This window comes from Myodes glareolus, chromosome 25 (genome assembly GCF_982192425.1).
Source record: "Myodes glareolus chromosome 25, mMyoGla1.1, whole genome shotgun sequence".
Taxonomy (NCBI): domain Eukaryota; kingdom Metazoa; phylum Chordata; class Mammalia; order Rodentia; family Cricetidae; genus Myodes; species Myodes glareolus.
Genome location: NC_142050.1, coordinates 23,418,128 through 23,442,190, shown reverse-complemented (window position 1 = coordinate 23,442,190; position 24,063 = coordinate 23,418,128). Strand labels below are relative to the sequence as shown.

General features: G+C 39.3%; 1 protein-coding gene across 1 annotated transcript; it reads left to right on the top strand.

Moving 5' to 3' along the window:
* The first annotated feature begins 1,040 nt into the window (after positions 1–1,040).
* Gpr37 (G protein-coupled receptor 37) lies at positions 1,041–19,984 on the top strand. The gene is made up of 2 exons (XM_048451001.3): positions 1,041–2,915; positions 18,636–19,984. The coding sequence occupies exons 1-2, from the start codon at positions 1,908–1,910 to the stop codon at positions 19,452–19,454; spliced, it is 1,827 nt and encodes a 608-aa protein (XP_048306958.3). The 5' UTR covers positions 1,041–1,907; the 3' UTR covers positions 19,455–19,984.
* The last annotated feature ends 4,079 nt before the right edge of the window (positions 19,985–24,063 follow it).

The following is a 24,063-nucleotide window of genomic DNA, read 5'->3' as shown; positions in this document are numbered from 1 at the left end:
TTCTGGGGTCCTTGTGTTGTAATGCACCACCTTATAAACTATGACGCTCTTCCCATCTCCAGATATTTAACTGAAGCTCATCGCAGAGCCCCCTTTGCCATGGAAACACATATTCACAAATCGAAGTGCCTAGGATACAGTTTGTGGCTCTTTATCACACTTATCATATTTTCTCTTGTATCCTTAGATAATTCTGTTGTTGTGTTTGTCTCTATTTTACAATATGTTATTTCTTCCTTCTTTTTTACCCCTTAATTGGGTGGGTATTTGTCTGTTTTACTAGCTATACCATGATGGCTATACAGGGTTGGAAAGGCATGGGCAACTTGCTGGGGTTCGGTCTCCCTCTGCTGTCAGTTCTCAGCATGTCCAGGAGGCTGCTTTCCTTCTCTGGTGATGATCTGCCCTCACTCCCACCTCCGGGCAGGATGCTTTCAAAGTCAATGTTAAAGGCAGTGGGGCGCCTGGAGACTGCTCACGTTACACCCCTCTCTCTCACCGAGTGAATGAAACCTGTGAACTCTGTTTCTCTTCTGCCCCTGCTCCAGGGAATCAAGACTGTGAATGTGTCACTATTCCCTGGGGTAGTCTGAGGCCTGAGCATGCGCACCAGCTGATACCAATTGTTGCAGATCCCGGAGTCTCGCCCTTTCTACGTTCTCCAGGGAGCTCCGCCCGCACCCCGGTCCTGAGATCGTCCTCTCTCATGGGTGGTGGACGGCTAGATCGGCTGGTTGGAATATCTAGGGAAAAAGCCGTTGGAGTTCATGTCCTTGCTTCTAGCCACGCAGGCTCCGCGGCGCCGCCGCCCTTGTTCCCTGGTCGCTCACAGCTTCCAAGTGAAAGCCGCTGCGAACGGCTTGAATGAAACATGTGTGGGTTTAGTGTGTGGTAAAACCACCAGGGGATTCCTTCTCTCCACAAACCAGAAGCTCTGTTAGAAGGAGGACGAGTGGGAGGAGGCCTGGAGCGAAGCGCGCGCAGTGGCTGAGCGGCTGGGAGAGGCAGGGCCACCTCCCCTGGCGACCACGCACCGCTCCACCCGCCTGCGGCGGTTCCAGGCACCACGCTCTCCGCCGGGGCTGTGATGGTGGTGGCAGTGACAAGCTCCTACACCCGACAGCACTGTGCACACAACAGCAGCGCCCTCTCCTCCCTCTCCCTCCATCCCACGCCTACTCCGCCTGGGCACTATGCACAACCGCCGGCGATAGCCCCTTGTCAACTTTGAGCGGAAGGAGCAGCAACTTTGACAGCAGTCGCGGGTTTCGAATCCGGCTTCTCCTTGGCAACAGAACCCTCGAAAGTGGCCTGAGTTAAACCAGACAAGAGTTTCCTCTGAGCACCAGCATTGGCTCTGTTTGCAACGGGTTCCCTGCCAGCCGGGCGTGGGATTGTGACAGCCAGTCAGTCCCCTGGTGGAGGGGACTTGTTTTTCTTTCTCTCAAGAGACCTCGACTAGCGACTGGATAAAGCTGTAGCAAAAGGATGTAAATAGCAAAGCAACTGTTACCAAGAAGGCAGTCACCACCCAAAGGCAGGGAGGAACGTGGGGCTTCCTCCAGGCTGTGCCCAGTCGCAACATTAGGGAACAATCGGGTGGTGTTTGCAACTTTTCAAGGTCAGTCTGGTGGATCTGCTATTTTCCCTGGGACCCTTCCGGTGATCAGAGCTTGGGTTAGATTTGACTGCGAAATGCACAGGACGCCAAACGTGGAAGGATTGTAGGGGGTGTGTTGTCCCCCCCCCCCCCCCCGGTTCTGTTCCCTGCTTTCCCAGTAGTCTTCAGCTCCTCTCCACTACCCAGCGGTGAGTATGTGACATGTGTCTAACTCTCTGCACCAAGTTTGGCAGCAGGTGTCGGTGCTAAGTAAGAGCGGGGCTACTAGGTGCGCCCTCGCCGAGCCATGCCGGCCAGGGGCGCGCCTTTCTCGCGTACGTCGCGGCTACTGCTCCTCCTGCTGATGAAGGTTTCTGTCTCTGCTGCCCTGAGCTTTGTTTCTGAGGCCAGGAATGGAACTTGTCTTGGGGGCAACTGTCCCCCACTGCTCCAACGACACAGCAGGGATGCCCGGGAACCAGGAAATTCTGTGAGAGACATTCTGCGAGTTCGAGTTCGTATGCCCAGGGAGAAACTGGAAGCAGAGGTGAGAGGGGCGACCTCCTGGGACCTCCCACCCTCCCCAGGCGGCAAGACAGGTGTGAGTGAAGAGGCGGCAGGTGCTGCAGCTGCTGGGCCCCTGGGTCGTCCAACAAAGCCACCTGGTGTCTGGAGGTGGAAAGGTGCGCAGGATAAAGAGCCATTGGGAAATTTGGGGAGAAGGGACCCCACGGACCTCCAACTCTTCCTTCAGACTTCGGAGGGGGAAGAGATGAGTCCCAGGGGAGCTGGCATTCCCCGGAGCAGCCAGGAGAAGAGTGTGAAAATGGACCCTGAACCCAGAGATCTTTTTTACTGGCCACGGAGAACTGGACAACTCCAGGGTTCCCACCAAAAACCTCCAGCGGGGCACGAAGGGAGGACCATTGCTCCCCCAGGCAGGGCACTACCACAAAATGGGTCTGTAGATGACTGGATCCCTGACCAAGGGGGTCCACGACATGGAAACAGCACAAGCAGGCGCATGAGACTGAAGAACCCTTTCTACCCTCTGACCCAGGAGTCCTATGGCGCCTATGCAGTCATGTGCTTATCTGTGGTGATCTTTGGGACCGGTATCATTGGTAACTTGGCGGTGATGTGCATCGTGTGTCACAATTACTACATGAGGAGCATCTCCAATTCTCTCTTAGCAAACTTGGCCTTCTGGGACTTTCTCATCATCTTCTTCTGCCTACCCCTGGTCATCTTCCATGAGCTGACCAAGAAGTGGCTTTTGGAAGATTTCTCCTGCAAGATCGTGCCCTATATCGAGGTAATGTCTTCTAGCTCTTGCCTTTATCTGTTTCCGGAATTATAGTCAAAGAACAGTGGTTGAGGGTACTACCTGGTGGGACCCCTTGCTTCTTTCTCTGAATGTCTTCTCTTTCCCGCAGTCACTTACGTGTGCATGTGTGTATACGAAAGAAAGCAGCTTTGCTAAATTGCTTTCAAACCTCTTTGCTGCTGGCCTGTGAAAAAAAGATGGTCCTATAACATGTACGACCACCACCTGGATATGGCTGTATTTCTGACTTGGCACCCATCAGAGAGTCCAGGGTTAAGTAACGGCCTCTCCCTGGTGGTTGCCCTCATTGAAGCCTAGTAAAAGGGGGGAAGAAGTCCTTAGCATACTTACTAAAGTTCTAATATTTCATCGTGGCTCTTCCATCTTCCCATCCCCTAGGAAGACAAATGAATACTTCCTAAACGACCAAAGCTAGAGTTATATTTTATGTGTAAGAGGAAATCAATCTTTGTTTTTCAATTGGCCTCGAGATGTATTAGAAACCTCCCAAATTAGTTTAAGTTGGCAAAACTCTCTATCCTACTACTTCACATAAGAGCTTAGATCTTCCTTGTTTCTCTGTGGATCTTTTAAAAATTGAGAAACTTTTTAAAACAGCTCATTCTTCTAAATGGACTTAAGCAAAAATAAGACGATAGCTCCCATTCCTAGTGATCCAACATTTGCCAAGTATGTAAAACAAATGAACTACTCTTATGTCTCTGGAGAATGGGCTATTTTTTTAAGGGATTTACTCGTAAGATAAAAACGTTTCTGAAGAAATCAGTTAGCTTACAAACTTTGGAAATGAAAATTGTTTGAGCTTGCAGCTTCATGCTGAAGCTACTGTGGCAGTCGTCGCTTTGGTAGTTGGAATTTTCTCTGTAAATTGGCCTCTTTAAACACCAGCTCTTGGAACCTGCCCAAGTATTTGGCTGCCAGTTGTGGTTTTAGCCAGCTGGGCCTTGATTTTCTCCATTCAGTCTGGCCATTTCATTTATGGAAACCCAAGAAGGGGAACTGTAAATATTGCAGGGCCTCTGATCTGTCTGGCACCAGGACCAGTTGACACTATGTTCAGCATTGTCTCCGGCTTAAAACTCCAGGGTAAGTCAACAGAAAACAGTGCCTACTTAGAAGTTCCAAAGCCAGAGACAGTCAATAAGACCCTCTGTTATTCTGTCAGGGCTCAGATGTAGGACCATCCTTGACTGCTAAATCAGCTGTTGCTACTTACCAGGATCCAGGGCCTCCCTTGTTGCCAGGCATGGAGTGACTCAGAAACACTGTTATTTACTGGGGAGACAGTTCCCTCTTTAACTTGAGAGGGCATAGGTGAGGAACATAAAAGAATTATGTTTCAATTTGCAATTGTCTTTTCAAAGACAATTTTAGTCAAAGCGTTCTCTGGTTCTTGTTTTTAACAATGCTAAAAGATTTAGGCAAAAAGCAGCTTACAAAATAAAATAAAAAGTTCAATGGAAGAGACAGAACTTTGCCTGAACTTTGCAAGAACTGTGTTAACTTGTTTCAGTGGGGACTAAAGGGTTGGGGCAGGGGTTGGTTTTATACACTGGGAATAAAAATAATAAAGAAGGCAGAAAAAAAGGACAAGGAAAAGAAAAAAGAAACGACCAAGGTTACTGAAGGAAAACCACGAGTGAAAAGAGTTGTATCAAACAGAAGAAAGAATATAAAAACTTTGGTTAGTTTAAGGAGATCTATCTTTTCTAAGCAATGATGTTGATTTTGCATTTAAATTTCTTTCTAACTATTTCTGAAGTTTTTATTTTGCTTTCAGTGTTTTGAAACTGGGTGCCATATAATGGAAGCTGGCCTTATATTTACAGTGTAGTCGAGAATGTTCTCGAACTCTTGATCCTCCTGCTTCCACATCTGGAGTATGGGGATTGAAGGTGACTTTCACCATATCCAACCTGAGAGTTTACAAACACACAGTGACACTTTATTCTGTCTTTTCAACTTACTTTTCTCACTACGACTTGGAAAATCTGTTGTTAGTAAAGCTCTTCCTGTGTTCTCGGCAGTGTTGCTTAGTTTTTACTATTTTTATAGACTTACCTCTTTTCCATTATTGAGATTATATTTTTTCTAGAGAAGCGAAGCCTTGCTTGAAAATATTTACTTAAAAACATGGTTTATGTTACGCATTTTTGTATTATATACTTTTTACTGCTATAATATACATAAAAATCAACCTTTATACTACATTTCATTCCACTGAAAGAGTTTTACAATACTTTAGCATGTTGTATAAAATAATTATTAAACCATGCTATATGTTTCCTATTTCCAGTTTCTTTAATTAATTAATTAATTTTTAAAACTGTTCTTTTCTCATTTACATACCTAATCCAGTTCCCACTCCCTCCCTTCGTCCCACTCCCCCCACCTTCTCCTCCTCCCTACCCCCATCCATCTCTCAAAGAGGGTAAGTCATTCCATGGGGAATCACCAAAGTCTGACACATCATTTTGAGGCAGAACCAAGGCCCTCCCCACACTATATTTAGGCTGAGCAAAGTATCCCTCCAAAAAGAATAGACTCCAAAAATCCATTTCTAAGAATAAAAGCTATAGTCCAAAACTCAAATACTGCATTTCTGCCATTTTTAAAGAAGGGAAAAGAATTTGCTTTTCACAGTCCCAAGTGAGATTGCTGCATATACAGACCCTGAGATGGAGCCTTTGTGTATATGGTTTTGGGTGAGGGTGGGGGTGAATCTTGTTGGGTATAATCAGGTTCAACACTTGTTTGGAATTTGAACTGTGTATGAAGACATAACAAAGACCTCCACTGACACCAGAGGGCACTTCTAGTGTTAGGGCAGCCATGAAGAGTAAGACAGAATTGAGTAACAGGAACTTTGTAGTCTATAATGAACTTATTAGTGGATAGAAATAACTTTCAGAAATGGGCACAACCTTGAGTCTAATGAACCTCTTTGGTGAGGAGCAATTTGTAGAGAGGATTACAATCCACAGCTGTCAGACACCCACACTCCATTATCTGAAGGAAACAATGCTTGGTCCCTGAAGGAAGAGTTGGAACAACCAGCTCAGCTGGAGAGCCACAGAATCCACTGCACTCGCTTCACCCTTCTAATTACTTCAGAAAAACCACTGTAGGTTCCAGCCACATTTTAATGATGAAGGAAGAGATTTAGCAAATGTACCAAAGCAGAGGTACCCAGACCCACAAACTCATCAGTCTAGGTTTCTGTTTGCTGGTTAAAAAAAAAAAAAAACACTTATAAAGCGGAGTTGTATCCAAAGAGTAGTTTGGTTTTTTCTACTTCTTTGCATCCTTTGAAAATTATCCCTGCATCTATTAGATAAGAAAATATCATAAGGCAGGTCAGCACCATTCAATGTGGGAACTTCAAAACTTTTGCTATTCATAAGTTTTCATCCTGTTTCTACAATAAAGTCCATGATTTGTAGCTAACACATTAAAAAAATATTATAGTAAGCATGGTTGGGCTTAAAACTAATAAAGATGAAGGGCAATAGAATGGTAGGAAAATAGAGGTGGGAGGGAAGGTGGGGAAGAGACCTTGAATGGCTTTGGGAGTTATCTTTGTAGACACATCAGTTTAAGTTGGCCCATCACATAGATAGACATCAGGGAAAATAATAAGTATCTTTGTGCTGTGGAAGCTTGGGTATGGGTTGTAGAAGGAGAATTGTGTAAGAGTTACCTACCATTCTAACTACTCAAAGATGGAGCATGTGTTTAAAGCCAGATGCTTCAGACACTGAATATGGCATGCGGAATAGCCCCTTGCTCATTAGTTGATGTAGGGAGGTCAATCAGAGTCAATGTATCAGATGATCCCAGACCATTGCCAAACAGTTATTTGTTTAGATGTTAAATATGGGTTCCAAATGATATAAGTTCCTCTGTTGATTGAAGGACCACACCTTCATGCCAAGGTAAGAGTCTTCCAGTTGGTCTCAGGTCATCACGAATTTAGCTATTTTATTTTGCTGGGGTACCAGATTCCTATAGAGAGATAAAATATGACTCAAGGGAACACATCTCACCAGGAATTCTGGTCAGAAATAATTTGTGATAAATCTAGAATATTTTCCTCATGAAGAAAGATGATGCTTCCAATGGCTCTGGAAATACTGGTTTGAAACTGTGTAAAACAAGTGATTTTTTGCCTTAGCTTGTACTCAGCACTGACAAGTGAAGAAAGGAAGGGTAATTGGATACTGAAGATGGCATGGCCAGCAAGTGTGCAATTCTATACAGAATTTTCTAAACCCCCTCTTTCAAGTAATAGCACATTTATCACAGCAGATGCTAAATTTGCTTTAATGGCGGACTAGCTATTAGGTAGTCTGATGGACTTTTAAGTGGAAACATGCAGTTTTATGAGCAATTGGAAAGTTACTAATAATATTCTCTGGGAAAATGGACTCAATCTGTGAGAATGGTACTTAACAAATATTTTATGACTTCTCATTGATCCCGTTGTAATCCTTTGCTGCATTTCCAAACATGAGAAAATATTTAGCTGGAGATTCTGGTGGGAAAAAGAATCAGTTTCCCAGACTGTTCTTTCATTTACAACTATATTCTAGAAAAGTATAAGATGAAGCTAACTAAATTTGGGGCTGAATAAATAAAGAATATAATAATCAAGTTTCAGCTTCAAATAGCTAACAATGATCTCATTGTTGTGAAAATGAGACTTTTTTTTTAAGATCATCAATGGAGCATGAGCAGAGACATATATTTTTCTTTGTTTCTTCTCGAGAATAACTAGATAACATTGAGCTCTCAAAGGTTATATATAAAACAATAACTAGCACCTGATAAATGACTAAGAACAGTCTGAATAAATCATCAGTGTCTATGAGCTTTTTTCATATATGACATTAGACATCCATTGATCCACTGCCTATTCATTTATTGCACATTTATTAGGCTTTACTTTGGTGAAGGGCAATGTGTTAGGAGACATGGGAGCAGAAAAAGATGTACAACTGTCCAAAGATGAATATCACAGGTAAACTAAAGTTTTGAAAGTGTAATATAATGTCTTACAGTATAACAAATACCATAATAGAGACTTTAAGGAAGTTTTGGGAAAGTTCTGGAATGGTCTTAGATGGACCATTGTAACATGAGGGCCTGCGTGTTGGGGTTTCTCTCCTGCCCAGTTCCTACAGCCAGTAAATCTCAAAGAAAATCACACAGAGATCTGCATAAATTATAAACTGATTGGCCCCTTAGCTCAGGCTTCTTATTAACTCTTATAACTTATACTAACCCATTATTCTTATCTATGTTAGCCACATAGCTCAGTATCTTTTTCAGTGGGGCAGGTCACATCCTGCTTCTTCGGTGTCTAGACAGGACTGGGGAGAAATGGGCTTCCTCCTTTCCAGAATTCTCCTGTTTTCTTTACCCACCTCTACTTCCTGTCTAATTGTCTCACCTATACTTCCTGCCTGGCTACTGGCCAATCAGCGTCTATTTAAAATATAATTGACAGAATAGAGACCATTGTCCCACACCAGACCATTTCACAATCATAATGAATTATGACCAAAGATGGAGAAATTCAACTCATAACTCCACTCCCTATAATGTTCTTTTCAGTTACATTCTCACCACTAATGTAAATTCTTCCACTGCTTGGATCCATGTTGAAAAATCATAACTATGAAAATGTTATAATTCTTGTTTTCATAATATCATTAACTTTGTTGATAAAGAAAAGGAAAAAAATTAACAAAATAAGGCAGCAGAGAGAAAGGGACTAGAAATTTCTTTTAAAATACAAAATTTATATAAATTCCAAATAAACTATCTTTACTTAATATCTTTAGTCCTGTTCATCTATACAAACATTAACTAATTGAAATTTTATTTAGCAATGCAACAATATATTAAATTGGGTAATTTTGATAGTCTCAAAGCCATGTAATTGCATTAATAAGAGCTTAGAGAAACTAAGAAGAAAGACTGACAAAAGAGAGACTTTATACATTATTACAAAACTGAGCAAAGAAGCATAGAAAATGGAATTCTGCAAGAAGTGGGTTAATTTCTGGAGTGCACACTCTGAGGACTTTGAGTTCCTGAGGGGTTCCACGGTATCCTGAATATGTCAGCAAAGTGTCTTTTACAAAGAAAAGGAACCAACTATGGCTACAAAACAAAAATAAAAACAAAGAAAGAAAAACTTCTTTGATCTTATGTGTATAACCAAGGGTGGAAACAGTGAGGATGTGCCTTGGCTTTTATACTAATGCATGGACCTTGATGATATTTTATCTCCTCTTAATGTGTTATAACTATATTTAATTGTTCACTTTGGAAGCACGTAGACCTGCATCTGAATGTAGGCTGTGGAAGGTGAGAGATGGACAGGCTTCTTCTACTCACCAAGATTTGTTTCTGATATTGTCGTCATGTTCCACATTTTATCTCCCAAGAACTTACCTGCCAAGGTCCCATAATTAACTCAACCTTGTTGCCAAGACTTACTCTTAAGTATCTTCATTAAAATATTATTCTTTGTGCCAGAAAAGATGATGTCATATAAAATTTCAGGATAGAGAATGAGATTATTACAGCTTCAAACTTTGGGGTCTTTCTCTTTGCCGTGTGGGTATTGATTTTTTAGATCATTTCCATAAAGGACAGGCTATAATCTTAGTAACAAACTCACTATAAAGAACAGATACTTTCTGCTTGTGAGTTTATGATTGTTTTCAGTGTTATTTTTCTGCATACTCTGATGGTTCATACCGTTAATGAGGTCCATATCACTGATTTCATCTTTGTCTAGAATGCCTTGCTTTCATTAGGTCTAAGACTCATTTAACAACTGTGACTTTGTTGTAAAATAGCCTTGTTTTAGCAAGCTCTGCCTTCCTATCCTCTTACCTATTCTATGTCTTGTCCTTTGTTTGAGTTTCTTTCTTACAGGACAGACAATCTGATAAATTAATTCACTTCAAGATGTCAGAATTGCAAATATTTTTCCATTTTAAAGAGGACTGAAAAAGAAAGGCTATTTCCTTATCAGATTAAGTAGTAAATTTTTAGTTAAAAACTAAGAAATATCATGTTAAGTCCTTTTTTTCAGTATCATTAAAAATGGCAGAAATATTCCAACTACAACTAATTCTGTTTTTAGTGTATATTCACTATTATGCAAATAGATTTAAGTAATGACAAGAGAAATAAGTTGAAAATCTGTTGCTTATCCTTGGATACTTGCCCAGTTTTGGTTCCAGGTCCCATTAAGTAGGGAAGAAAATATCATAATGGTACCAAGAATTGTAAACGGAACTGTGAGCTTGGGAAAAGGACATTTGGAACAAATTTCTAATTACTGGCAATTAATATGGGTTAGAAAAATTATCCTTTAATTAGTTCATTTGAAATGGTAGCTGTATCTTAAGACAAATGGTGCCAATATTGCCTAATTTTCTTTTTAAAATTAATGAAAATTTGGCAGATATTTAGCCAAATAACTTACTTTTTAAATATAGAAGGAATATACTGTGTTATAAATTTTTTTAGTTGAAAGGAAACCTTAATTAAAGCTGGAACTTGAAAGATAAAATATGGAATCAAAACAATTTTTTGAACCAATATGTGGGTTTTAAAATAGTCTTATTTAGTTTTTTTTTTTTTTTTTTTTTTTGTAGAGTGAACTCATTTTTAAGCTGAAACAACAGCAAAAATAAGAAGAGGCTAAAATGGCAGTCATCAGTTAATGTCCTGTATTTTTTTTTGCATAGTTTTCTCAGTGACATCAGAAATCACATATAAGTAAAATAGGCTAGGTGCGTCAAACTAACTTTGGCGTGTGCTAGGTATGGAAGTGTTATATTCAGTATTTTTCATGTTCAAAGGACAAGAAACCTCTTTGTGGAGTTAGGGTTGTGACGAACCCATTGATTTCAGAGCTGAGGAGGAGGCTTATTGTTCTATTTGCACTCTCTGGTTTTGGAAACACTAATCAAAGAATCAAAGCCTGTTTCTGCCATAGTTATCATCTGTGCTAACTCTAAAATGAAGACCTTTTTGAGAAAGGTCATCTTATTACAGCGATCTGATCAACAACAGTTCTATTGAATGTGTTCTCCCCTGGTGTCCAGTATCCTTTTCCTGGTGAAGTTGCCCTGAGGTATTTCAAGGATGAAGATTATGGAAAATGGAAGAAAAAACCAAAAGCATAGAAGTTCCAGCCATTTAGAACTTGAAAGGAAAGTACCCTGTGTCCATCCTGCCCCTTCCTGACTGGGTGTTATCCCTATAACCACTGACTTATAATAGATGGCCATTCATGGCCCAGATGAATGGGTTTACAACAATAATGCCCTTGTTCTCTAGAGTACCATGTAAACAAAAGATACTACATAAATAGATGTATTGAACATTTCCGTTATAAAAGCAAAGTTAGAATACAGTTTTAATGTCCTCAGTTAGAAATTTCCCTACTTTACAGAAGTTATTTAAGCATGGAAATCCTTGAGCAATGAATACAATGCACCCCATTATATCTTGAATTTTAAAGTATGCCTTCTACTGTTAGCACTGTGATTGCTATTTTGCCTTGTTCTGTTATATTTCTTAAAAGTGCCTAGGAAACTATTCAGAATCACCTTTGATTGAAAGAGAAATCCATTCTATTCTTATGCAAGAAGAGAGTTTCACGCTGAATCCTTCCCTAACGACATTGTCATCCATATCTTATTGATGTAATTACTCCTCAGTTTTGTAACATAGCATTCTTAAACTGGTCATCAGCAATTTGAGCAGAAATTTGGGACTCATGTTATCATAAACATGAACTTCCCAGAACATGACATTTGGTAGTCAGAGCTTACCTATGAGTTCCATAATCACTCAGTTAGGGTTTCTCTAGTTAACCTTTACCAGTGATGAATGAGTTTCCCAAAGAACACTGCTGTTTCTAGGAAGGTAACTATATTTGGGTTGTTTCATTATGAAATATCTGTGTTGATTGGTTAGCATCTATAACAACATTTAGATGTAAGCTTTGGAAGCCATTCTACAAGTGAAGCCACTTTTATTATAGTTTAAAATTTCCTATATTGCTTATACTTCTTTTATTTCTTTTTACTGGTGTAACTTCCCAGAGTCCACAGTAATGGGAGGAGTCTACAGTACGCTTCTTCTTATCAAAGAGGGTCAAGGGGAAGATGATAGGTTGTCTCTCATGGTATCAGATGTAAACTGAATGGTTGGGTCACTAACTTGTGTAAGTTCAACCCTAACTACAATTAGGAATACGTTTTTATATGAATTAAAAGTGGAATCTAGTTTGGGTTATTAAAGCATGTAAATATAAAATACCATGTAACTTGTTTAGTGAGTGGTTTTGGTTTGGAGTATTCCTTAATCACTGAATAAGTTTTCATATTGGCAAATGTTACCAAAGCACCAGCTCCATCTTTAAAATACACCAGTGTATAAGAGAAAGGTGGAGTTGCCATTCAGACATTAAATGGTCCTGTTAATGATCAAAGTGTCAGGGGTAGATGAAACGATGACCTCCATTCTGGGCTATTATTCTCTTAAAGAAGAGAAAAATCTTTTCAAGTTTATGCGGGTCACTATATGTGTCAGGACCAACAAAAAGCATATTGAGAGTCAAATTCTGTGTGGTCTTTAGTTTCTCTTGCCTGTGTCCTTCATCCTTTGAGCCACAGAGCTGAATGAAAACCTTAAGGTACAATTCATGACTATCTCAATTGTTAGCATGTAATTGAAATGGCCAATCCTAAATGTATCCCAACTTAATGGCTTAAGTACCATATTGGTGTTATTTGCCAAGATGTAGACCAAAACCTTGGTCAATGTATAATATGGAAAGTTTTATTATTTGATCATCTTAGGAAGCCAGTTAGACATCTGTAGCCAGTTTGGAACTTATGTTTCTCTTCCCATCTCCTTGAGTTTCTACCTTCAGTGGATTCTAAAATACATGAATCTGTCCCACAGAAATGGGAGTCACATAAAGCATGCTATAAATTGTGTAAAGTCAAGTGTGTTCATTCAGTAAAGCCATATCATATGCAAGGCTACTTTCTAGAGAGATAGCAGCAGGTAGGTGGTAATGGAGAAAATATACTTTTGGTCTGATGCCACTTGAGGGCATAATACATGCCTTGTTCATTATGGGTTTTTTTTGGCAAGGAAGCATGATATAACCTGTATAGTTCATACGTATATATTTGTGTATATGCATGCATGTGTGCATGTGTGTATGTTTAGACAAATATTCATTTTTAAAGCATTGAACTGATATAACACTCCCTTTGCTGCTAAACATAGGATTCAGTAAATCCACAAGGAGGCTGAAATTGTGACAGTCACTTTGTAAGTTTGATTAAGGAGAGTGACCCCTAAGTTCTTTGGTGCGTTATCTACAGCTTCCCTGTGTCAGTTCTCAGACTGGGACTATTGCTGCATCCCTCTTGTCCTGTGGAGCCATGCTGGAGAAGGCTACAGCTCCCTGAAGCCTCCCTGCACTGCATGATGACAGGACGGAGCTGAAGGAGCTTCATTGTTGTTCCTCTGGGATACAGAGAACAGCGGGACATTGTTGTTGGAAAGAAAGATCTTTGAGATTTTTATTTTGATTCTGTTGCCCTTTCTGAATTTTGATATCTAGCCCATAATTACTTGTTTCCCCAGTATTTCAAACTCTCTGCTTCTAGCTTCTCTCTACCCTTGAAAAATAGTCTTGTCTATCAAAAATGTTTATCATTTCTGCTTTTGATGTTGTTTATTTTTCTCCCCATGGCCATTTAATTAATAAGAAATGGCATCTCACTCATTCCATCTCAGGGTGTTAAACCACAGAATTATCTATCTAAGCCAATGCCTAACAGCTTTCCTACCGAGAACATGCTTCGCAGTGATTTTTAGCCATCAGATATGGTCATTACTTGCAGAAGATCCAGAGTTCATGATACAGTTGTGTAATTGCATATAATTGCACTATTCCTCCTAATAGAATTTTTAATTAGCTGTAAGTAAACAGGTATATTTAAAATTGTGATAGTGATCTTCTCATGTTATCTTAATGTTTAGGCACTTTTAATTACAAAGGTAGATTTTATATGTGCGTGTGCAGAAACTGGGCCAATGCTCCTTATTCTGATGATTTTTATCAATTTATCTCTGAGATAAACAGTTAAATCTTTACATGTGCTAAAGCCTTCTATAAATAGTCTAGGGAGCTACTTAGTAGAGCATTTTACACGTTCCCTTTTCTTCCACATCATAAAATTTAGTGCATGAGTGAATTTTGAGAAAATATCTGAAGTAATAGGTCTGCAGGTGGTGGCAGCAGGAGAGCAGCGAGGTCTAAGACTGACATTTGGGTTGCGGTTGCTGTTGGCAACTACATTTCAAGGGCTATCAGCATCTGGGATAGCACAGCTTTCACTACTGTCCCCTTCAATAGCTATTTCCAATGCTGTTGGGACCTTTCTGGGGTCACGGTATTTCTGCTGGCTCTAAACTTCAGAGCATGTTATCAGAGAGAAGAATGATTTGTAAACAAGAAGCTTGTTACTGGAACGATGTGAATTTTGTAATGAAACCTAGAATGATCTCTCAAGACAGTTACCGAGGAAAGCAGATGCGTTTTGGATTCTAACCTGGTACTGAAGCACTGGTAATGTGTCTGACTATCTTCCAATAAAATACAGCAAGAGAACGAATGAACAAAGTTGGAGCACATGTAAATCCGGCTTGAATTTGCCCTGACATTTGTTGTGAGAGGAACTGTATGGAACCTGGGAACCGTTTTTGCTTTTTCTCTAGACAAGGAAGCATATTCTCTCTATGAGGCGGCTTCTACAGTTACTGCAGCAATCTACCACTCCCATTTAATACCTGTCTTCCCACATGCATTGGCTCTTACTTCTTATAAAACGCTCTGTGACTAAGACACTAACACTTGTGATACGTGGTTCAGAGTTTAGAATTCTCTAAACTAGTAATTAGAATAAGGAAAGGAATATGTCATTCATTTTAAATAGTGTGTTTTTTTGTAAGTAATGAAAGAAAACTATCAGCCAGTAGGTGTGTTGAGCCTCTAAGAGATTGTATCTTCTCAGTCTTTTGTTTCATTATTACTGAGATTCCTCTTATCACAAGCACTATTCATCATTTTAAAAAGATTTGCAGCATAAGAAACCCAAGGGCTTCATATTTGTGTATGGACTCTGAATATTAGTGACAGCGATGAAAGGGAATCACGCACAAACATTTTCCTTAGGGTGACTACACAGAGACTCTTGGGAGGATTTGCTGATACCCAAGCATCTGAAGGTTTCGTTATTTTACAGTTCTAAAAGAAATAAATCAACACTCTTCAAAACCTTAAATACAAATATAAAATTTGAAAAAAATCTGTAAAGTGCTGTAATTCCCACATACTTGAAAGTTGATTTTCACAAGTGGCTTTTCATTTTCCCAACTCTAAAACAATTGATGTTTCTTATACAAGTATTTGGGAGGATTTTGAGAAGAACTTCAAGAATTAGGGCCATAACCTGAATCATAAGCGCTTTATCTGACTCGTGTAGAGCTCTGTTGTAAAATTTTCCTGCCTTTTGTTTTTCATGCATTTAAAATATTATATTCCATTTAAAGATTATTTTCACCAATAATAATAAGAGTAGTCATGACATAGGTGATGACAATATTTCATATTAGAGCTTAGGGATGCTGTGCGCTGTGTCGTGTGTGGGGAGAAGAAAGCATATTGGACAGAACCTTTGAAGCATGTTGGTATAGCCCTGGGGACAGCAGCAGCTTGAATGTACCAGATAAACAACAAATGGCAGAGAATTATAATGGTTGTGCTATCATGATCCCATTGGGATCTAAAAAAACTGATACTAGCTTTATATTTTTAATTTCCTTGCTCTTATTTTTGTCAAGCCATGATATATAATAACTATGGTTTAAAACATTCTTATCAACAAGTGTGGAAACAACTGCAGTTAACTCAGTTTCTGGGTTAAAGCCCAAAGCATTTCATCTCCCTGAAGACTTTTCCTTCTAAAGCATCATTAACTCCTTTTTAAAAATTTATTGTCCTTGTTTAAACCTGTAAACAGTGGTCATATTCAGTAAATTCTAAATTACCTACACATCCCACCAAATATCTACTTAAATTTTGTTTCAGGTAATGGCAATGTTGAGCTTGTGACTTTAGGGTTACTCTACCATTCTTGGGTGAGTGTTAAGTGGAGGGACGGCTGCTTGTCCCCATTGAAATCTTCAGTATCAAGCACCGTGCATGACTTAGTGTTGGTAGCAACAAATATGTAACATACATCAGCTGTGTAACTCTGTGCTTCACTAGAATATGTGTAATGTTTAAGGAATATTTTGCAGACAAATGACAGTCTGTGTCTTGGTTCTTTTTGCATCACGGTGACCAAAACATTTGATCGAAACAACCTTGGGAAGGACTCATGGTTTCCTTGTGGAGGCTTAAGTAGAGCATCATGGTTGTGAAAGCCTATGATGGAGGCTTGGGCAAAGCATCTTTATTTCACCTCTTGACAGACTGAAGCCAAGAAAGAAAGGTTGAGGGAAGCTTCTATATAAGATAAAGCTCTCAGGATTTTCCCTCCAATGACTCATTCTCCTCTCCCCTAACCTGGCCTTTCCTCTCACCTTTTACCACCTGTCAATAAAGCCATCACATTGTGAGCCCATTTAGGGTTCAATGCTCACTAGGTTTGAGTCTTTAGGATCCAACTATCTGAAAATAGACACAACCATATGTATACTTCCTTGGTCTAGTAGGTATTTCTTGTCCATGCATATTGACACTCAAAATTAACTGTCACAATATATTTTGATTAGGAGCATGCAACCCTGAAAAAGTCTTGGTATATGAATTACAGGAATATCTTTCTGATTAAGCTGGAGCCATTGGCTTACTTGGATATCTGACCATAAGCACACAAGAGCAGTGAGGTTTTGTTATGATATTCTACCTGTCAAACACTTTTTCAATAGGAGGATTTCCTGTAGTTAGAATGAGGTACCTTTTGGATCCTTGCATTTTTCATGGTTATTTTATGTGTACATTGACCTTATTTAAGCATCTCATATTTCTTTACATTTAATGGATGTTTGTATTTGACTATACTTTTTATGACAAATATAATTTTTTAGGTTTTATTATGTGCACATGAGCACTTAGAGGTAGTTGTGTCTTATACAGTGTGATTTTGGTTTTAACTCATATTTCCTTTATCCATGTGACTTCTCTGACCCCTTCAAAAGAAGATTTATATTTACCTCTATTATTAATAATTTTAAATTCCATTTTTAACTTTTTCATCCCACATAGTTGGTGCCACATCTAGCCTTCATGCCATGTACGTTGAACTCTTAGTTTCAATTTGACACCACCAAACCACCATGACAAATTTATCCTGATTCCCATATTATTATGTTGTTAAGTTTCTTTATTTCCCTCTTTATACCCTTAAAGGTGTCAGTACTGGAGGTATCCCAAACTCATAAGGGAGTCTTTTCTCCAATTTTTACCCACTTAAGAAAATTCAATTGCATTTATTTATTTGCTTATCTATCTACTGTGTGAACACATGCATACAGCAGCGTACATACAAGCGGAAGTCAGAGGACCACTTTCAAATGTTAGGTCTCTTCTTGCAGAAAGTGGGACCTGAGGTCATCAGGCTTGGTGGCAGCACCTACAATGCCATCTTCCCAGAGCCTTTACTTTCATTGGTTCTAAATTTATCTTCTATCTGTGTGCATCTGGACACTTAACACCAGCATGAAAATTGTCAGGAAATCTCATGTAGAAAAGGGGGGTGTTACTAACTGACTTGAAATCCATTTTCTCAATGATTTTGGTCCCTGGAGAATTTCTCTTTTTTGTTTTGCAAAAGTGTATGCCAAACAAACAAACAAACAAGCAAGCAAACAAACAAAAAAAACCAGAAAGGGTCAGTTATTTGTGCTCAGGAAACATTGGTGGAATAGCTCCAATCAAGGAGCTTGAGAGGAACAATCATCTCAGAAGCACTGGCTGTGTGAGACCATCCTGAGTCCCACCGGGGAAAACATGACCAACCTTTGAACTAATAAAAATGAGACACAAGGCGCCAGTCTCTGCTGTTTATCTCGATGTCCCAATGACTGGCATTTTCACAGTGACTGAAATTCTTTCAGCCTCCAGAGGTTCTTATCTGTGACAGAAAAATCACCCCAAACTTGCTGACCTTCATAGAGACTCCCAGTTCTCCTTATGGCGTGTGTGTGTGTGTGTGTGTGTGTGTGTGTGTCACACATACCAGTGCATCACCCAAGAAATGCTACAATTTTTTCTTTTATCAGGCTCAAATGATTTAAATAAGTGGTTGGTCTAGTTTCTCCTCCCCTCCCCTTCCCAGTTTTGTGCTTTCCTGCTTTCAGCTCACCACCCCCAGTTCTTTGTTCTCCTTCGTCCTTTTCCTCCCCTCTCCTCCTTTGACCTCCCTTCTCTTCCTCCCCTTCCTCCTCTCCTATACCCTCTTCTTCGTTGCCCTCCCTCTATCTTCCTTGCTGTCCCCTCCTTCCTGTTTTTACTTTCCAGTGCCATGATCTCTCAGAACCTGTGCATTCTGTGTCCCTCCACAGGTGGCTTCTCTGGGCGTCACTACTTTCACCTTATGTGCACTGTGCATAGATCGCTTCCGGGCTGCCACCAACGTCCAGATGTACTATGAAATGATTGAAAATTGTTCTTCCACCACTGCCAAACTTGCAGTTATCTGGGTTGGCGCTTTGCTGTTGGCACTTCCGGAAATTGTCCTCCGCCAGTTGAGCAAGGAGGATTTGGGCTTTAGTGGCCAGGCTCCTGCAGAACGGTGTGTCATAAAGATCTCTCCTGATTTACCGGACACCATCTATGTTTTGGCCCTTACTTATGACGGTGCACGGCTCTGGTGGTATTTTGGCTGCTACTTTTGTCTGCCTACACTTTTCACCATCACCTGCTCGCTAGTGACTGCACGAAAGATCCGCAAAGCAGAGAAGGCCAGTACCCGTGGGAACAAGCGGCAGATCCATCTGGAGAGCCAGATGAACTGCACGGTGGTGGCCCTGACCATTTTATATGGGTTTTGCATCATCCCTGAGAATATCTGCAACATCGTCACTGCCTACATGGCCACGGGCGTCTCACAACAGACGATGGACCTCCTCAACATCATCAGCCAGTTCCTCTTGTTCTTCAAGTCCTGCGTCACCCCCGTGCTCCTCTTCTGCCTCTGCAGACCCTTCAGCCGGGCCTTCATGGAGTGCTGCTGCTGCTGCTGTGAGGAGTGCATCCAGAAGTCTTCCACTGTGACCAGCGATGACAACGACAATGAGTACACCACGGAGCTGGAGCTGTCGCCCTTCAGCACGATCCGCAGGGAGATGTCCACTTTTGCTTCCGTGGGGACCCACTGCTGAAGTACCCGGCTCGCTTAGCTCAGATTTCTCTGATTTTCATATCCTGTGAAAATTTTTACTTCATATTTTTCCTTGCAGAGGAACGAGGCAAACATTTTGGAAAGCAAGTAGAGGAAGGCATATTAACTGCTCTAGAACTGATTTTGCAAATTAATATTTGTGCTCTGGGAAAAAAATGTTTCTATTTAGTAATTTAGTATTTGTAATAAGAAGGTGGCCAACCATCTCAGATCATTTTTCCTGCTATGGTGCTAATATTTTATTTAAAAGTTACTGCACCTTAACAATATTAATTGTTGGATTTCTTTTTTTCTTTTAAGAACATAATCATTGTATACTGAAGGTGGGCCTGCGATTTTGCTAGTTATTTTGTGTTTAAGTTGTGATTGAAAGTACATTGTATCTAAAATGATTTGTACTTCCAGCCATTCAAAGTAGCCCCAAATAAACAACCCATCCTTCTTTAACACGACTGTCAATCTACTTTTAACTAAGACTCAATAAATCTTTTAATTGCCTTAAACATACAATTACTGGTCCTATGCACAACTTGAAACTGGCCTTATCTTTTTTCTTTATATCTTCCTTTAAGGCAGGTAATCACTATGTTGTAAAGAAGTTTTCCAAATAATACTGTTTATATACATAACTCATAACATTATATTGTAGATTAAAATTAAGCCGTAATTTTTAATATTCACAGTATAAAATCACTTCTGAATATTTTTAAAAATATAAAAGACAGAAGAGTAGGTATAGAGTTCTTTTACTTCCTATAGGTCTATTTTAAATCCACCTTTCAACTGGCACATGGAGGGACAGGTTTTCCCATGGGGGATTATGGGCAGATCAAGACTGGGAAACAATGTGCTTGTCATCTGATTTCCACTGAAAATAGCCTCTGAAGTTCTGTGGCTCATATGTGAAGTGCTCTGAATTCTAATAGTCCTTCTTGGCTTCTATTTTACTTTTTAAATTTTTGAGAATTTCATAGGAGTACTCTGTTTAAACCATTTCCACCCATTCCTTCCCCTTCCACTCCTCCCATTTGACTCCCTCAAATTCATATTTACAAAAAAAATTAACCTAATTAAACCTCTGACTTTAGTTTTTATGTGGAATGAAAGTACAGATATGTATGTATGTATGTATGTATGTATGTATATGTATGTATCTATGTATGTATGTATATCTTGATTAGAGCATGAAAATATTCAAATACGACCCTTAAATGGATGTTCAATAAATACCCCCCCCCCAAACCTCACCCCACCCATTCAGTTTATTGAGTCACATGTGTTTGGCGCATGGGTCACATGTCCAGTTGTGATGGCAGATTCTGACTGGGAGACAAAGTCATTTTTTTTAAAGCTCCAAGAAAAAGTGGGTGATTGAATGCCAGTGCCTTCAGCAAAACAACAAGATTAGGAGCCCAATTATCTGTCTGGAAAGTGTTCTTTCCATCAGTCTCTCAGCTTTTCAGCTTGAACTGAACCAGTGCCCATCTGCCAGAAACTAGCTTGACGTTATGACAGCCACAGAAATTCAGTGGTAGAAAACTTAAGAGATTTGACCCAAGTCATTTATGTCCCGGATGAAGTCCAGATCAACAAAAACATCTTTCTCTTAACTTCTCCTTTCCCCAGTTCAGTTCTGGAGATGTGATTAATCCCCATACTGGCCAGGGATTTAAGGCATGGTTAAAACACAGGATAATTGTTTTCTGACAGTTGTGCAAGGTCTTTGGGGAATTCCTGAAGGAGACATCTGAGGACATCCAGGTTTGGGTTGAAGAGCAAGTTGACAACTCTGAGTCCACAATGCCTGTCTCAACACCACAGGTGACTTCAGAACGGAGAAACTCATTCTCTAAAACCTTCTATGTTTCTACTTTCAGTACTTGCGAGTAGAACTCATTCTCAGACTGGTCAAAAAATCAAGGAGAGAAGAATATGTAGAAAGAGCCAAGAGAAAGCATGAATGAGTACAATAACTTAGAACTGATGGGTGGTGGACAGAATGCATAAAATTTGATAACCATACTCAGGGAAGAGGGAAGTCAGACTTAAATAAAGCAATGAAGCTTTTATGTGATAACTGATGGCCAGCCCACACAAGGAGGTGATGGTGGAAGATTTGGTGAGTAGAAAGCCCAAGAGGAGAGAAGTTATTTTAGAAATACTAGAACAGGAAATCACTAGGTGCGATTGAATCTTTTAGCTTAACTGGCTTTGATATGGATTTGGTTTAAAGGTGTCTCTCAAAGCTAAATGGACTAGAAGCTGGTCTTCATGTGGCAACAGAAGATGGTAGAGCAATCAGGAGATAAGGCCCAGTGGTAAGTGAACAGGCTATAAAGGTGATACTATCATGACTAATGACTTTCATATAATTTCTGATTCCCACAAACCCGGATTAGCAATGAAAAGTGTGAATGTATTCTATAAAGAAAACCCACATGACATGTTTGGTTTCATCTGTTCAGAGATTTCTCCCCCTCTTTTTCTTTCTGCCATGTCATGTCATTAGAGACCAGACAGATGGACAAATGAGCCTGATATTGGACTTCTACCTTCCAAAACTGTAATCTGAATAAACCTCTGTATAAGTATTCATCCTCTAGCATTGTATTGAAACAACGACAAAGCTATACAGAAGATTTGTGAGAAATCATGATGAATATTCACTGAAGTCGTCTAATAAGAATGCTGTTGTTATGGATAAACGTCTGAACTCTACAACAGGAAGATATTTGTAAACAAGTTAAGTATAGAAGCAGTGATGGTTTGAATATGAAAAAATTACTAGACAGTCACAACATGTTATTGAACTATAATGTAGGCAGTGAAACTAAAATTTACTTTTTCTTCTGTGCTTGCTTTGTGATGATCAGTTGTTGATACACAGACCTTTTATTATATCCTACCCTTGCCACTTTAGTATTAAAACTAAGCTGTCCTAAATAAAATTTGATTTATATGCTTTCTCATAGACACATTTTTCAACTGAAAGAAATTTCTGGAGCCTACATTTTGTTGTTAACTATTTTTGTTATAGTTTCTCTAATCTAAATTTCATCCAGTGGTTTACTCTACTCATTAAGAGAAAAAGAAACTTCACTCAAAATTTAGTCTAAGAAAATCATCAGCTCTAGGGATGGTGTTGGGTTATTTAAGCAGGGAATTTTTGTGGTATGAGAATAGTTAATATAAATACTATCAAAATATATCTCTATTTACAGCTCGATATTACAATAAAATAATGTAAGGCTTTTTGATGATTTACAATTCTAAAATCTTAAAATTCATGACTTTAATTCCCAATACTTTGGCCATTTATATAGCTCAGTTCTTTATACAAGTTTAGGTGATGGAAATCATTTGATTTCCTTTAACCTTTACATTTTTGCATTAATAAAATTGCGTGTGATAAGTGCAATGTAGATTGTATAAAAATGATGGAATGACCGGGGAAGATGAAAGTGATGTTCTTCTTTCTGAGGGTCAGAAGCCAGATGGCAAAAAAGACATCCATTTTTTCCACTTCTTCAAAACAAGTTATTTGCTAAAATTGACTTGATTTGTGTTATTCTAACAAAATTACGATGCTGCTTTAAAAATATATCCCAAGCAATTATTTTTGCCATTACTTGCCCATTTTCATAAAAGTAGAACAAGGATAAGATGTCCAGGTCTCTACAAATTATGGTGGAGTTAGCTTTAGCCTATCGTAGAAGGGTATGAATGGTATTAAGTGAAGATCACCTAGTAACCTCTATGTCATCACACTTAGTCCGTTCATTAAACAGGCGTCAGCGAATATTGTTATACGTTACACAGCGTGTTAGAAGGAACATAAATTAATAAATTGGCAAACCGTGTATTTGGCTGAAAAGTACCACAGAGGAAAGGAGAATAGATCTGAGTTGATTATGAACATGCTGTTTGCAAAGGTGACACTGCAGTTGCATCCTAAAGCAGAAGGAACTGCCCTACAACAACTCTGAGGCAGGACCCTACTAAATAGATTTTAGGGATGCAAAGTGTCCAGTGTCGTTCGAGACGATCAAGGTGTGGGAAGAAAACAACAGAGCCAAAGAGACTTCCTGAGCTATTTTAAGGACTTTCCCTTTCATTCAAAATGAGAGATCTTTGTACATAATGACCTAATTTTTCCACAAATAGTGTATTTTATTTAATTTTAATATTAAGATGTAGTTTTTGTAGCATAAATTCCTGTCATTTAGCATGTATCTCTAAGCATGTGTAGTTACATAACCACTATCACCAATACACAATGACTAGCATTCCTGAAATTCCCTGTTTCTCTTATAGCGAATCTTATTCTACCTCAGTCAATTAGTTTCTATTTTTAAATTTTTGCTCTTTCATAAAGGCCATATAGATAGTATTAGGCAGTATGTGGCTTCAGTCCAATTTTTACCTTGCACAATGTGTTGTATACTGATTCATATTATTGATGTCAGTGGTATAGCTTTCTGTAATTGAGAATTACTGTATTTTATAGATATACCACAATGTGTTTCTATATTGTATTTATACTTTAGATATGTATTAATCAGTTTTCTACTCCTGCAGCAAAAAACACT